This window comes from Coregonus lavaretus, assembly GCF_964263955.1.
Source record: "Coregonus lavaretus genome assembly, chromosome: 1".
Classification (NCBI taxonomy): Eukaryota; Metazoa; Chordata; class Actinopteri; order Salmoniformes; family Salmonidae; genus Coregonus; species Coregonus lavaretus.
In genome coordinates, this window is record NC_139988.1 from 88446357 (window position 1) to 88462497 (window position 16141).

A 16141-nucleotide genomic window follows, 5' to 3' on the forward strand; every position below is an offset into this window, starting at 1 on the left:
CTCTCCTCTCTCCTCTCTCTCTCCTCTCCTCTCCTCCCCTCTCCTCTCTCCTCTCCCCTCCTCTCCTCTACCCTCTCCTCTCTCCTCTCCCCTCTCCTCTCCTCTACCCTCTCCTTTCTCCTCTCCTCTACCCTCTCCTCTCTCCTCTCCTCACTCCTCTCCTCTACCCTCTCCTCTCCTCACTCCTCTCCTCTACCCTCTCCTCTCCTCTACCCTCTCCTCTACCTTCTCCTCTCCTCACCTCTCTCCTCTGCTCTCTCCTCTCCTCTACCCTCTCCTCTCTCCTCTCCTCACTCCTCTCCTCTACCCTCTCCTCTCTCCTCTCCTCTCTCCTCTCCTCTCCTCTACCCTCTCCTCTCCTCTCCTCTCTCCTCTCCTCTCTCCCCTCCTCTCTCCTCTCCTCTACCCTCTCTCTACCCTCTCTCCTCTCCTCTCCCTCCTCCTCTCCTCTCCTCTCCTCTCTCCTCTCCTCTACCCTCCTCTCCTCTCCTCTCCTCTCTCCTCTCCTCTCCTCTACCCTCTCCTCTGTCCTCTCCTCTACCCTCTCCTCTACCCTCTCCTCTACCCTCTCCTCTGTCCTCTCCTCTCCTCTCTCCTCTGTCCTCTCCTCTCCTCTCCTCTACCTTCTCCTCTCTCCTCTCCTCTCTGCTCTCCTCTACCCTCTCCTCTACCCTCTCTTCTCTCCACTCCTCTCTCCTCTCCTCACCTCTCTCCTCTCCTCTACACTCTCTCCTCTCCTCTCTCCTCTCCTCTCTCCTCACCCTCTCCTCTCTCCTCACCCTCTCCTCTCCTCTCTCCTCTCCTCTACCCTCTCCTCTCTCCTCTCTCCTCTCCTCTACCCTTGCTTTCAACTACCTACATTGCCTCTTTCCCACATACTCATAAAGGGAAAGGGAAAGGAGGACACAGGAACTGGTCTTTAGAGGAATCCTCAGACTGAACCCTTTGACCTCTACAGGAGCATGGCAGCTGCTATGACAACAGGTCGTTATGACTGTGTTGCCGTGGCTTTGACCTCTACAGGAGCATGGCAGCTGCTATGACAACAGGTCGTTATGACTGTGTTGCCGTGGCTTTGACCTCTACAGGAGCATGGCAGCTGCTATGACAACAGGTCGTTATGACTGTGTTGCCGTGGCTTTGACCTCTACAGGAGCATGGCAGCTGCTATGACAACAGGTCGTTATGACTGTGTTGCCGTGGCTTTGACCTCTACAGGAGCATGGCAGCTGCTTTGACAACAGGTCGTTATGACTGTGTTGCCGTGGCTTTTTGCTTCAGGAATCATTTTGATTTGATTAGACTGTGATAGACATTATTATATTTTGATTTGATTAGATTGTGATATACATGATTATATTTTGATTTGATAAGACTGTGATATACATTATTGTTCAGCAAATGTCTATTGCTAAGCCAGTAAATGAGATCACCAGAGCAGTGATCAGACTCTCTTGACAGGCTTTTCTAACAACTGGACGGGCTATTTATGAGATACTGTATTTATAGATTCATAAGGTATTCATAATATAGAAATGAAACCTGGCTGGGGTCCAGTGGGGTGAGTATTTGATCCATTCTCAGAGAGGAGAATAGAGGACAGAGAGATTCAAAGTGATTCGAAGGATTACTATACTGAAAAATAGTTAGCTCTATGATATGTTTAGTCCCAGTGTCCAGTCAGAGTGAATGGCTTTGCTGCTGCCAAACTGTAAACTCAAGCAGATGTTTAGAGAATTATGTAATTATGTAACAGTGGTAGATGGCCTGAGAGGAGGGGGAGATAAAGCCAACAGATGGTCCTCTGTAGCTCAATTGGTAGAGCATAGCGCTTGTAACGCCAGGGTAGTGGGTTCGATCCCCGGGACCACCCATACGTAAAAATGTATGCACACATGACTGTAAGTCGCTTTGGATAAAAGCGTCTGCTAAATGGCATATTATTATTATTATTATTATTATCGCTCGGGGTCAGTGTTGACAGTTATTATTCAAACATGCTCCCGTGACGTATTGATGAAACAGAGCCCTGAAACTACATAGCAGCTCTGTCCATTCAGCGGTCCACTACAAACACAGAACATCTGAGAGTGATAAAGCCAAAGAGAAACAGACACAATCATCACATCAACCAGCTCTCACAGTCTCACGTCAGAATTAGGCGTTCATCCAAAGTCACATTTCGAAGTTGTTGCAAACATCATATTTGTTTAAGGTTAAGTTTCGGCATTATCTCCGAAATTTTAAGGTTAGGCATTAACTCCGAATGGCTAAGGTAAGGGTTAAGGTTTGAGATACGCTTAAAACAAAAATCTCAAAAACAACTTTCTATCGCTGGATTCGAAACATGCTAACTTTGGAATCAGCGGCAGATGCTTACGGCCGTCCACCATCCCCCGTCCTCAATGCCCTAGCAAAACCTACTTGGAAGGTAACAGCTCTCACTGTTGCCCCCTAGTGGCCAGTTTCCACGTCGTCCCCCCGACATGGATGGACGTTGAGTACTGACTTGAAATCACTGGTGACCTGGCTGATCATAATACTGGATGATCAGCCAGAGACCCCCCCCCCCCCACGCACACACAAGGGGCTTTGGATAGAGGTTAAGGGGGGATTACTGACACACACCCTCCCAGACCACACAGCAGATCTGTTTAAAGGCCAGGAGCTGTGTTTATCATTCCCTACATCCTGCTCACAGAAAGATTTGTCAGCCCACAGCACCGTGTTTTACTCTGTGTGTCTGTTCAACTCTTCTCTGCACACAGAGAGATTGGCATGTAGCTTGTTTTTGATTTTAACAGAGTATGTTGACTGAGAATGCATTCTCATTTACAGAAATGACCTGGGGAATAGTTACAGGGGGAGAGGGATGAATGAGCCAATTGGATGCTGGGGATGATTAGATGGCCATGATGGTATGGGAATTTAACCAGGGCACCGGGTTTAACACCCTTACGAAAAGTGCCATGGGATCTTTAGTGACCACAGAGAGTCAAGACACCCGTTTAACATCCCATCCGAAAGGCGGAAAGGGTGCCTCCTACAGGCCCTCCAGCACCACTTCCAGCAGCATCTGGTCTCCCATTCAAGGACCGACCAGGACCAAACTTGCTTAGCTTCAGAGGCAAGCCAGCAGTGGGATGCAGGGTGGTATGCTGCTGCTGTTTTGAGGATGTTACCGTAGCATTAGAACTTTGAGAACTTTCAAACATTGATTTTGGTTCATGATCTGTCAAACCCCATTCTCTCACCGTCACACAACCATAGTAATACTTTCTCTGCTGAAATCAGAATACTCAGTCTCTCAACCCCTCTGTATCTCCTTCCCTCACACTTTCCTGCCCTCCCTCATCTCTCTGCCTCCCTCCCTCATCTCTCTGTCTCCCTCCCTCATCTCTCTGTCTCCCTCCCTCATCTCTCTGTCTCCCTCCCTCCTGTATCTCTCCCTCCCTCCCTCATCTCTCTGTCTCCACCCTCCTGTATCTCTCCCTCCCTCATCTATCGGTCTCCCTACCTCCTGTATCTCTCCCTCCCTCATCTCTCTGTCTCCCTCCCTCCTGTATCTCTCCCTCCCTCCCTCATCTCTCTGTCTCCACCCTCCTGTATCTCTCCCTCCCTCATCTATCGGTCTCCCTACCTCCTGTATCTCTCCCTCCCTCATCTATCGGTCTCCCTACCTCCTGTATCTCTCCCTCCCTCGTCTCTCTGTCTCCCTCCCTCCTCTATCTCTCTCCCTGTAGTTCTGCAGTTCAGACTCCAGCAGAGGAGGACTGGAAAGCAGCTTGCAGACCAGGGTATCATGCCTCGTGAGTAACACTCTTTTACACACACAGACATGTTCAAGTGTACGTACACACACACACCTCTCAGCCACCAACGTGACAAGTGTGTCTCATAAGTATGTGGGGCACCATGTACTGCATTACTAGAGAGAGAGAGAAAGAGAGAGAGCTAGATTGAACTTGCAACATTGGACAACTGCGCTGAAACATGACACGCTACATGACCTCACTTCTACGAGCCGACGCACTTACCTCATGATTACACAACCTAGTCCTTAACACTGTGTAACCAGAGACCCCTCAACCCCATAACACTATGTTAAAGATAATCTATGATCTATCCAGGTCGCAGTTGTAAATGAGAACCTGTTCTCAACTGGCTTACCTGGTTAAATAAAGGTGAAATAAAAAAAATATATATATACCTCTAACCCCATAATATGAAACAGCTGATCTATGATCTATACCTCTAACCCCATAATATGAAACAGCTGATCTATGATCTATACCTCTAACCCCATAATATGAAACAGCTGATCTATGATCTATACCTCTAACCCCATAATATGAAACAGCTGATCTATGATCTATACCTCTAACCCCATAATATGATACAGCTGATCTATGATCTATACCTCTAACCCCATAATATGATACAGCTGATCTATGATCTATGATCTATACCTCTAACCGCATAATATGAAACAGCTGATCTATGATCTATACCTCTAACCCCATAATATGATACAGCTGATCTATGATCTATACCTCTAACCCCATAATATGATACAGCTGATCTATGATCTATACCTCTAACCCCATAATATGATACAGCTGATCTATGATCTATACCTCTAACCCCATAATATGATACAGCCGATCTATGATCTATACCTCTAACCCCATAATATGATACAGCTGATCTATGATCTATACCTCTAACCCCATAATATGATACAGCTGATCTATGATCTATACCTCTAACCCCATAATATGAAACAGCTGATCTATGATCTATACCTCTAACCCCATAATATGATACAGCTGATCTATGATCTATGATCTATACCTCTAACCCCATAATATGATACAGCTGATCTATGATCTATGATCTATACCTCTAACCCCATAATATGATACAGCTGATCTATGATCTATGATCTATACCTCTAACCCCATAATATGATACAGCTGATCTATGATCTATGATCTATACCTCTAACCCCATAATATGATACAGCTGATCTATGATCTATGATCTATACCTCTAACCCCATAATATGATACAGCTGATCTATGATCTATGATCTATACCTCTAACCCCATAATATGATACAGCTGATCTATGATCTATACCTCTAACCCCATAATATGATACAGCCGATCTATGATCTATGATCTATACCTCTAACCCCATAATATGATACAGCTGATCTATGATCTATACCTCTAACCCCATAATATGATACAGCTGATCTATGATCTATACCTCTAACCCCATAATATGATACAGCTGATCTATGATCTATACCTCTAACCCCATAATATGATACAGCTGATCTATGATCTATACCTCTAACCCCATAATATGATACAGCTGATCTATGATCTATGATCTATACCTCTTACCCCATAATATGATACAGCTGATCTATGATCTATACCTCTTACCCCATAATATGATACAGCTGATCTATGATCTATGATCTATACCTCTAACCCCATAATATGATACAGCTGATCTATGATCTATACCTCTAACCCCATAATATGATACAGCTGATCTATGATCTATACCTCTAACCCCATAATATGATACAGCCGATCTATGATCTATACCTCTAACCCCATAATATGATACAGCTGATCTATGATCTATGATCTATACCTCTAACCCCATAATATGAACTGGAGTCATGAAATGGACATATTTCGTCTGCATTTAATGCTCCTAAAAGTATATTACAAACTGGCTAATGTCTGTGATAGAACACTATAGAGGCCAGAGTTGAATTCTGTGTGAGTGCACTTGCCTGGGTATTTATTTTTAAAAAATGGTGTGTGCAGGGGGAATGCAATCCAGAGGCCTAGCAGGCTAGCACTGCCACAGTGTGTGTGTGTGTGTGTGTGTGTGTGTGTGTGTGTGTGTGTGTGTGTGTGTGTGTTTGTGTGTGTGTGTGTGTGTGTGTGTGTGTGTGTGTGTGTGTGTGTGTGTGTGTGTGTGTGTGTGTGTGTGTGTGTGTGTGTGTGTGTGTGTGTGTGTGTGTGTGTGTGTGTGTGTGTGTGTGTGTGTGTGTGTGTGTGTGTGTGTGTGTGTGTGTGTGTGTGTGTGTGTGTGTTAATAGATTACAAAATCTTCCAAAACCCTTCATGTGTACTGCCGACCTCTCGCCTACAATCACCAGATAAACGTCCAATTGGAAAAACATTTCTAAAAGAGTATCTGCCCTGTCAACCAATCACGTTTGCCCTTGCTGCTTGCTTTATCTCCGGCAGACTCCCAGGAACTGATAGGCCATGCCGGGCCTCTGGATTCTGTTCCTCCGCACACTTACCACTGGTTACACACGCACGCACGCACCCACAGGACAGGGGACAAATATATTATCCTTCACAGGACAGGGGACAAACCTCTGACAGTGTGACAGAGAGACAATGTGCGATGTTATTTGCCATTCTGTGCGATTTTATTAAGTGAAAATGGCTCCTTTTGACTAGCATTGTTAGTCAATCATTTTGAAAGGAATACCATTATCAGTATTGTGTGCACAAGTGTGTGTGCTTGAGCTTGTGTGTGCGCGTGCGTGCGTGCGTGTGTGCGTGTGAAATGGACATGGCCTGGGGTGTGTATATATATTACCCAGGAGCATCTGGTGTTTGTTAGACTCAGGGTGCTGCTTCGGCCTCTCAGGGCTCTCTGGTGTGTGACTGGCTGAGGAAGTGTCCACGCACGCATTCACTCTTACCACTGGTCACACACACACACACACACACACACACACACACACACACACACACACACACTGCCTCTTAACTCTGACGTGTGGTTGGCGGAGGAGGAAGGGGCCACACACACATCCTTCCTTCCTTACTCCCATCCTCTCTTTTTTTCCTTTTTTTGTCTTTTTAGGAATGTATTGGGATATTCACTCATGAAGGTCATTATCTCCTAAAGTAGTGCAGTAGTAGTTGTTATATTTGATGGTAGCCAGATGTCGGATCTTAACTTGATTACTCTTTTGTCGCATAGAATTTTCCTGCTGCATCATGAGCCTCACGAGTCCCTGAAAATGAGCAGTTCTGTTTCTCTCCATGCGGAGGAAGTTGAGTCATTGGGATCAGCGCTTGCTATCTAAAATAATTTTCTCTCTCCCGCTCGCTCAAACGCTACAGGCCGTACACATCAACAACCGTCGTTTTATATATCGCTTAATAACACAAGGTAGATATTGGTCTTCACTAGGCTACAACATACAAGTGTCAAGTGTATCCTAAGCACAAAATGTAGTTAAATCGTGGCCTGGGGTAAATCGTGGCCTTCTGGCACAAATAACTCAATCCCCCCGATTGACTTAATTTATTAACTATGGATATTTTACCCCCGATCTCGTTAAGAAGTGACCATACCAGACACTTTTGGATAACATAAATAATAAAATAACAACAGTCAGTATGCTACACCAACGTTAGTGTCCATTCATACAAAGTGTTGGGTAAATTACCACAATAGATTTGCCGTGGTAAACGAGGAAAATACATTATTTATATTGTACTGAATGCTTGTCGAATAGATAAATCGCCCTTGTTCAAAAAAGGACTACATTGTTCCTGTGACAATACCAACCAGAGGGCGAACATACTGTATCTTGAAAGACTTTGGTCGCAAGCGGGACTGACGTCATCTTTTAGGGAGCGGTAATGAGGTGACCAATAATAGCTGCAATTGATATCAGCTGATCAGAATTTAGTTCATATTAATGGTTTGATGAGACATCAGCTGGCGATAATCTAGTGCCATCAATGGTTGCAATAGGCCCCTTGTTATTTGATTATATGCCATTACATTCTGTAGCCTACCCGTTAGTCTATCCATTGTCACATAAAGAAAGGTGTGAAAACCCATAATAAGCCTATCCAAAGACGATTTAGTTGAGCTGAGACACTTTTCTTTAGTGTATAAATTATCTATTCAGTTTACTTCTACTAAGCTGACCTATGGAATTGTTTTAAGATGGTCATACCATGGATCATTTATCTATTTGATTTGGAACTTTAGAACCCTGTAGGTATACAAAACATATATTTAAAAAATGATTTGATAAAATATAGAATTTGGCCTTTACTACTAAAGCCCATAGAGATGCATTGAATAACACATTCATAAACGGCAAAACAGAGAGTCAACAAATAAATCATAAGGGATAAGGTTTTGAAGTATCTTTCCTATGTCGAGGAGATACAAGATCAGGAAATATTTACGTTTTTTGGACACATATTTAACTCTTTAAAAAAATATATATATATACGGGTACCATTTACCTTCAGACGAGTCCCGTGACACTTGACACTCCAGAATCAGGAGGGTATCTGTAATACCGACAATACGTCTTTGACATCTATTAGCTTTCCTTCCTCTAAGCATAATGAGGAAGTAATGAAAGCCAGCTTCGATCAAGGGAGGACATTTTCAAATGAAGCACAAATGCCATGACATGGGCGGATGCAGTGGATTGAGACGCAGCCCATGCAAAAAAAATTACTAGTTTAAACTGACAGATTTTGATGGGGATTTTTTTTTTTTATTATGTTACTTAGATTGACGCACGAGTCAATAGACTCTTAAGGACTTGTGGGCTTAATGTAAGCTCAGGCTGGTCACTAGATCACACAGCACTCATGAGTCTCGGAGCCAGAGCATGCTGCTTAGACCACTGCAATACGGCAGTTCACAACGCTCTAGCACTAAGAATACTATGAATACTGATGATACATAGGCGCGTTGTTTTTAATTATTTCGTTTGAAGTCTTCCCCAAACCGTAACCTTAAGCACTCGGAATTCATTCCTAAACTGTTAACCTTTGAGTTGTTTCTCTTTTAACCCTGTAACAATGCGGCATTAACAAAATAGACATTCATCCCATGAGTCAAAGGGCCGGATTTGAACCCATGTCGACTCTGGCATACGTGTGATGGGGTCGGTGGCTGTAACCGTAAGACCACATACGCACCGAGGCAACCAAAATAATGTATTCTGCCTATATTGCTTGCCTTCAACATAATCAAACAAATGATAAAAAAAAAAAAAGATTTTCCCTAACAAAAAATATAACTACCCCCTACAAATATGCAATTTATTATAATCCACGTAAGTATCCACACGAGATGCGCTGTAGCCTGCACGTAGACTACATAAGGTAGGCTACAATGTAGGTACGGTACTGTATCGTATACAAACACCGCTTCTAGCTGTCCCCTGGTGGCGATTCGAACTATGTCTTCATATATTCAAATCCTCCTGCTGCAGGATTATTTTCCTCCTGCTACGAAAGGGGTCAAATTAAGATCCGACGTCTGTATATGTAGCTATAATTTGTAGTCTCTACAAAATTAAGACTGTTCTTTGGCAGATGAAAGCGTATAACTGTGGTTGTTCAATGTTCCATCAATTCTTAATTAGACAGCAAAAGTTCTTAGAAGGAGCCAATTAAATATTCTTAATATCATTCCATTCATTTGACATTGTTTCCAATGTCACATAGTCCAGATTTCAGCCTCCGATTACCCCGTTAAACTCGTGGGAATTGGCCTGTATGTATAGGGCTAAATTGAAATGTTTCTTATAGAAGAAATATGAAATGCATAACCATGGTAGCAATTGAAAGGGATTCAAGATTATGGGGAAATGATCAGACCAAAGGAGAGGACACAACAGTTCACTTGGCACAAGACTGAATCCAAACATTACACTCACTGTTGATTTTATGTGAATTTTACATTTACTGTGCTTTTCGCCGCATTTGTTGATAAAAACATCTGAAAATACTCTGGATACATTCAGTAACATGATAAGAATATTCCTAGAAAATGTGGGGTAGGTGCAACATAAGACAAAACATTTACAAGGGTTTGAGTGAGAGGACTAACTGCTGTCTCCATGTGGCCACACACCTCTCCAAAGTGTGCACAGTTCCTTAGTCATTTCAATGCACTTTTAAGGGAAAGGGGATAATCAGTTGCACAACTGAATGCATTCAACTGAAATTTGTCTTCTGCATTTAACCCAACCCCTCTTTTATGATTAAAAGAAGTGTCTTCAACTATAATGCGCTATTTTGAGCTCTCCTAGCTTTGCACACTTGTAGTTTTTTTTAAATTGGAACACAACCCTGCATCCCAGCCATCACACAATTCCTGTTGTTTATGCAATCCAAAAAACGGTCCATTATCAATCACAATCTGGGTCAGGTGGGCATCATTTGAAAGCCTGTTCTATTGCCAACATGAGTTGATAAGTTATAAAATATGATATTACAGTGTTGGGCTTTCACAATGCAATTCAGGGAAACCGATCATAATTATTGCACATAGAAAGAAGTCATGAGTGCATTCAGGTGCGTGCAAATTTTCTTCACAATAGACAAACATTCTGTTCAGAACAACGAAGGGTATGACGTCATCTTGTAACTGTATATCAAACATAGTGATTATAAATGTTGACACTATATGACATGAGTTTTATGGTATGGAAATGTGAAGTGCACATTTGAACACACAGGTGTTTGGCTTGCTTGTATGAGTGGTATTTATTATAATCCTCAACGTCTCATCTTTCAAAATACACAGTCCTCTTCATTTACAGCATTACCCTCACCCAGACAACAAAACATTTGCAAAAGTTGACCAATTAGCAGGAGGGATGGGATGCAACTTCTTCAGAATGGTTGTCAGTCAAAACCCATACAGCACTGTGAAGCACAGAGCCAGAGCTCTGACGTCATGAATAGCATGTTACTGTCCAGCCACTGAGCTCTGACGTCATGTATAGCATGTTACTGTCCAGCCACTGAGCTCTGACGTCAGGTATAGCATGTTACTGTCCAGTCACTGAGCTCTGACGTCATGTATAGCATGTTACTGTCCAGCCACTGAGCTCTGACGTCATGAATAGCATGTTACTGTCCAGCCACTGAGCTCTGACGTCATGTATAGCATGTTACTGTCCAGCCACTGAGCTCTGACGTCAGGTATAGCATGTTACTGTCCAGTCACTGAGCTCTGACGTCATGTATAGCATGTTACTGTACAGCCACTTCGTTCCAATTTAGGCGTTTATCAGTGCCCAAATCTGCCATTTTTTAACCCGTATACGGGTAGGAGTGTAAAGGGTTAAAGGTTTGACCAAATAAGTACTGTCACTATTTCTCTCGGTGGATTAATCCAGCTAGCTCAGGCTGCAGCACATCAGCAGGTATCCCATCCTAAGAGAAGCAACCTAACCCAGGAGTATTTCTATAGTGTGTGTGCATAAGGCAGTCTTACCCATGTCACAGTACCCCCTTTTAATTAGCTCAACAACAAAAAAAAAGTATCCAGTGGAGGGAGTCTGTCTGCCTACACATAAAAAAAAATGATGCTTCTAAATAGTACCATATAAGGGTGGAACCCTTTTTTGAAGGTTCTATAAAGAACCATTAAAAAAAAGTTATTTATAGCACCAAAAAGAGTTCCGCTTTGGTTACAACCCTTTTTGGGGCTATATAGAACATGTTTTGTTTTTTATAAAACTTTTATGGAGAATGGCTCCATAAATAACTTTTCTCAATCTGAAAGGTTCTTTGTAGATCTTTTTGAAGAACCATACAGGTTTTTTTTATTCTGGTCAGCCATATTATATTGTTAAAATTCCATAGGCGTTATTATTGTGTTAATTAACAAGTTGAATCAAGTGAGCTACTTCTGGAACAGCTGAGGGTCCCTGAGGAGAGAATTGAGAACCACTGACTGATTTAGTCAACTGTTCACAATTGACACAAGGCCAAACATGAGACTTTCACAATACACCGTCACTGCCCATGGTTATTTATAATATGTCATTGATAAACTGGAATGACACTCTCACTCACGGTTGCACAAAAAGAGCTGTGAGAAAACCACGTCCCCAAATATTCGATTGAAAAAAAACACAATTTGCCTCATGCAGCGCGACACATCTCCTTCGCATAGAGTTGATCGGGCTGTTGATTGTGGTCTGAGGAATATTGTCCCACTCCTCTTCAATGGCTGTGCGAAGTTGCTGGATATTGGCGGGAAATAGAACACGCTGTCGTACACGTCGATCCAGAGCATTCCAAACATGCTGAATGGGTGACATGTCTGGTGAGTATGCAGGCCATGAAAGGACTGGGACATTTTCAGCTTCCAGGAATTTTGTACAGATCCTTGTGACATGGGGCTGTGCATTATCATGCTGAAACATGAGGTGATGGCGGTGGATGAATGGCACGACAATGGGCCTCAGGATCTCGTCATGGTATCTCTGTACATTCAAATTGCCATCAATAAAATGCAATTGTGTTCATTGGCCATAGCTTATGCCTACCCATACCATAACCCCACCGCCACCATGGGGCTCTCTGTTCACAAAGTTGACATCAGCAAACTGCTCGCCCACAAAACGCCATGCATGTGGTCTGCGGTTGTGAGGCCAGTTGGACGTACTGCCAAATTCTCGAAAACGACGTTGTCGGCGGCTTATGGTAGAGAAATTAACTTTAAATTCTCTGGCAACAGCTCTGGTGGACATTCCTGCAGTCAGCAGGCCAATTACATGCTCCCTCAAAACTTGAGACATCTGTGGCATTGTGTTTTGTGACAAAAGTGCACATTTTAGAGTGGCCTTTTATTGTTAAGGTGAACCTGTGTAATGACCATGCTGTTGAATCAGCTTGTTGATATGCCACACCTGTCAGGTGGATGGATTATCTTGGCAAACGAAAAATGCTCACTAACAGGGATGTAAAGAAATCTGTACACGAAATTTGAGAGAAATTAGCTTTTTGTGCATATTGAAAGTTTCTGGGATCTTTTATTTCAGCACATGGGACCAACACTTTACATGTTGCGTTTATATTTTTGTTCAGTGTATATTTGGAAGTATGGTGTCCAGTAGAGGTTGGTGTTTGAAAACAGCTTGGAATCCAAGAAAGCACTGGAACCATAGCGTAATCAGTGGGATCTCGCGTTTTGAAACAAGCACGTGATCAAACAAAGCTTCGGACGTCATTGATGACGTACTTTTGATAAAGTGATATGCACATTGGAACACTGCTTCGAAGTTAGCTGCTTAGCATACCTCGTAGCTCCAGTATCAAACGTAACGTCACTACTTATAAGTCATCAGTGGAGATTCAAATGAGGAGCGAGCCCAACTGGCTTGAATCAACTCCTATACAAAATAGTTAATAGTCCAGGGAGCTAATTGTCCAGGGAGCTAATAGTCCAGGGAGCTAATAGTCCAGGGAGTTAATAGTCCAGGGAGTTAATAGTCCAGGGAGCTAATAGTCCAGGGAGCTAATAGTCCAGGGAGCTAATAGTCCAGGGAGTTAATAGTCCAGGGAGCTAATAGTCCAGGGAGTTAATAGTCCAGGGAGTTAATAGTCCAGGGAGTTAATAGTCCAGGGAGCTAATAGTCCAGGGAGCTAATAGTCCAGGGAGCTAATAGTCCAGGGAGCTAATAGTCCAGGGAGTTAATAGTCCAGGGAGTTAATAGTCCAGGGAGCTAATAGTCCAGGGAGCTAATAGTCCAGGGAGCTAATAGTCCAGGGAGTTAATAGTCCAGGGAGTTAATAGTCCAGGGAGCTAATAGTCCAGGGAGCTAATAGTCCAGGGAGCTAATAGTCCAGGGAGCTAATAGTCCAGGGAGTTAATAGTCCAGGGAGTTAATAGTCCAGGGAGCTAATAGTCCAGGGAGCTAATAGTCCAGGGAGCTAATAGTCCAGGGAGTTAATAGTCCAGGGAGTTAATAGTCCAGGGAGCTAATAGTCCAGGGAGCTAATAGTCCAGGGAGCTAATAGTCCAGGGAGCTAATAGTCCAGGGAGCTAATAGTCCAGGGAGTTAATAGTCCAGGGAGCTAATAGTCCAGGGAGTTAATAGTCCAGGGAGCTAATAGTCCAGGGAGTTAATAGTCCAGGGAGTTAATAGTCCAGGGAGTTAATAGTCCAGGGAGTTAATAGTCCAGGGAGTTAATAGTCCAGGGAGCTAATAGTCCAGGGAGTTAATAGTCCAGGGAGCTAATAGTCCAGGGAGTTAAGTTGGTTTTGCTTGCTGTGTACATGTAGACCGGGCGGGGGACGTTTCTTCCGTGGAGGCTCAGCTGAGGCTGAAGAGAGCCTGTCTGGCAGACGACCTCAATGACAAACTGGCCCTGAGACCTGGCCCCATGGAGCTGGTGCACAAGAATATCATTCCCCTAGACTGCTGCCTTCAGACAGGCAGCCGCCATCACATGTATCACTGAGTAACACCTATCTGCCTGCATCTTGACGTGTGTGACTCGCATGAACCTGTGTGTGAGTTTTCACAGGTAAATATGCGACTTTGCTTGGAGTTTGTTTTTGAGTTTGAAAATGGTGTGTTTTAACTTTTCAGTGGACTGGAAATGAGGCTATACAGCTGCAGTGAAATACTATCCGATGGACCCTGAGTAAAAGTAGACAACCTTTTAAGTTTAGTGTGAATCACAACCACGAGCATGTATTAAATAGAATGCAGTTTTAGTGGAAGTTATGTGGCGCCCATAGCAATACTATTAAAGCATACTATTTTGTATACTAGCCGGACAAAAAACCTTCAGCAAACAACGAAGGATCCCTTAACCCAAAGTATGCGATTGGGACATATTCAAATGTTTCTCTTACATCCTAATATGTTAGTCCTCCTCTCTATATAAAGGTGAAAGAAACGCACACCTGTTTAGGCGAGGTGCTGGCTGACGGCGTAATACACTTGAAAAGGAAAGCCCCATACTCTAGGAGCACAGATGCAATAATTGAATATCCTAATAACCAACGTTTCCACAGACAAGCTGTCTTCATCAGGGTATAATGACAAACACTGCGGGTCACTAGTTTATAAAATGTCAAAGGACACACGCAGGTGTCTGTAATCATGGCCGGGTGTGGCCTAATAGCATTGGTTAATTCACAGATAAAAACAACATACAAAAAACATGGGTAGCATATGATCATAGATACTTGGCTACATAGGCCCACAAACATTTACAATGAATAGCAAAATCACAAGAATGGCTTCAAATCTATTTGCGCCTCTACCGGATGGAAATTGTGTAAAGTGTAATGGCTGCGCTCAATGCAATGGCACTTACAAATGTAGATCCTTCAAACACCCCCAAACAGGGAAACCGATCCCAATTAAAGGTGTTATTACGTGCTCCACTAAGGCAGTTATTTATCTTATAACTTGTCCTTGTGGTAAAAATGATGTGGGTAAAACAAAGCGCAAATTAAAAGTACGAATATCGGAGCATCGTAGCACCATTAGGTGCAAAAACTCGACATACCCAGTCGCTGCCCACTTTTTGGAAGCGAACCACTCGATTTCTTCCCTACGTTATATCGGCATCGAACAGGTCACCCTCTCTAGGAGAGGGGGTGACCTCGACAATTTATTTTTAAAACAAGAGGCTGCCTGGATCTTTAATTTAAAGACCCTTGCTCCCTTCGGTCTCAACTTAGACTTTGATTTGAAGCCATTCTTGTGATTTTGCTATTCATTGTAAATGTTTGTGGGCCTATGTAGCCAAGTATCTATGATCATATGCTACCCATGTTTTTTGTATGTTGTTTTTATCTGTGAATTAACCAATGCTATTAGGCCACACCCGGCCATGATTACAGACACCTGCGTGTGTCCTTTGACATTATATAAACTAGTGACCCGCAGTGTTTGTCATTATACCCTGATGAAGACAGCTTGTCTGTGGAAACGGTGGTTAGTAAGATATTAAATTATTGCATCTGAGCTCCTAGAGTGAGAGGCTTTCCTTTCCTTTTCTTTTCCTCTCTATATCTGTCCAGCCAAGGTTTCAGTATACTCTGGTTTTATGTTCTCCTCCTCTCTCTCTTCAGTAAACATATTGCGGTCAACACAAGGCTGGAGCGCCAAGGTTTACTCTACCTCCTTACGAACAGGGACTAGCTTTATAGAGACAAACAGCAGCTGTATTTGGGTCCAGAGGAGAAGGGCATGTGTGTGTTTGTCTGTCTTTCTGTGTGTGTGTGGGTGTCCCTCCCCCGTGTCTCTGTTTTGACTCTGTCTGATTTACATGGCTCCAGT

At 43.2% G+C, this 16141-nt stretch overlaps 1 protein-coding gene across 1 annotated transcript in view; it reads left to right on the forward strand.

Moving 5' to 3' along the window:
* LOC311134323 (myocardin-like) overlaps positions 1-16141 on the forward strand; it is a gene marked incomplete at both ends in the record, with an annotated part of 36284 nt that overhangs the window by 9844 nt on the left and 10299 nt on the right. Inside the window, 1 exon segment of the mRNA XM_084167967.1 lies at positions 3744-3809. Within this exon segment, the coding sequence (XP_084024093.1) occupies positions 3744-3809 (66 nt within the window).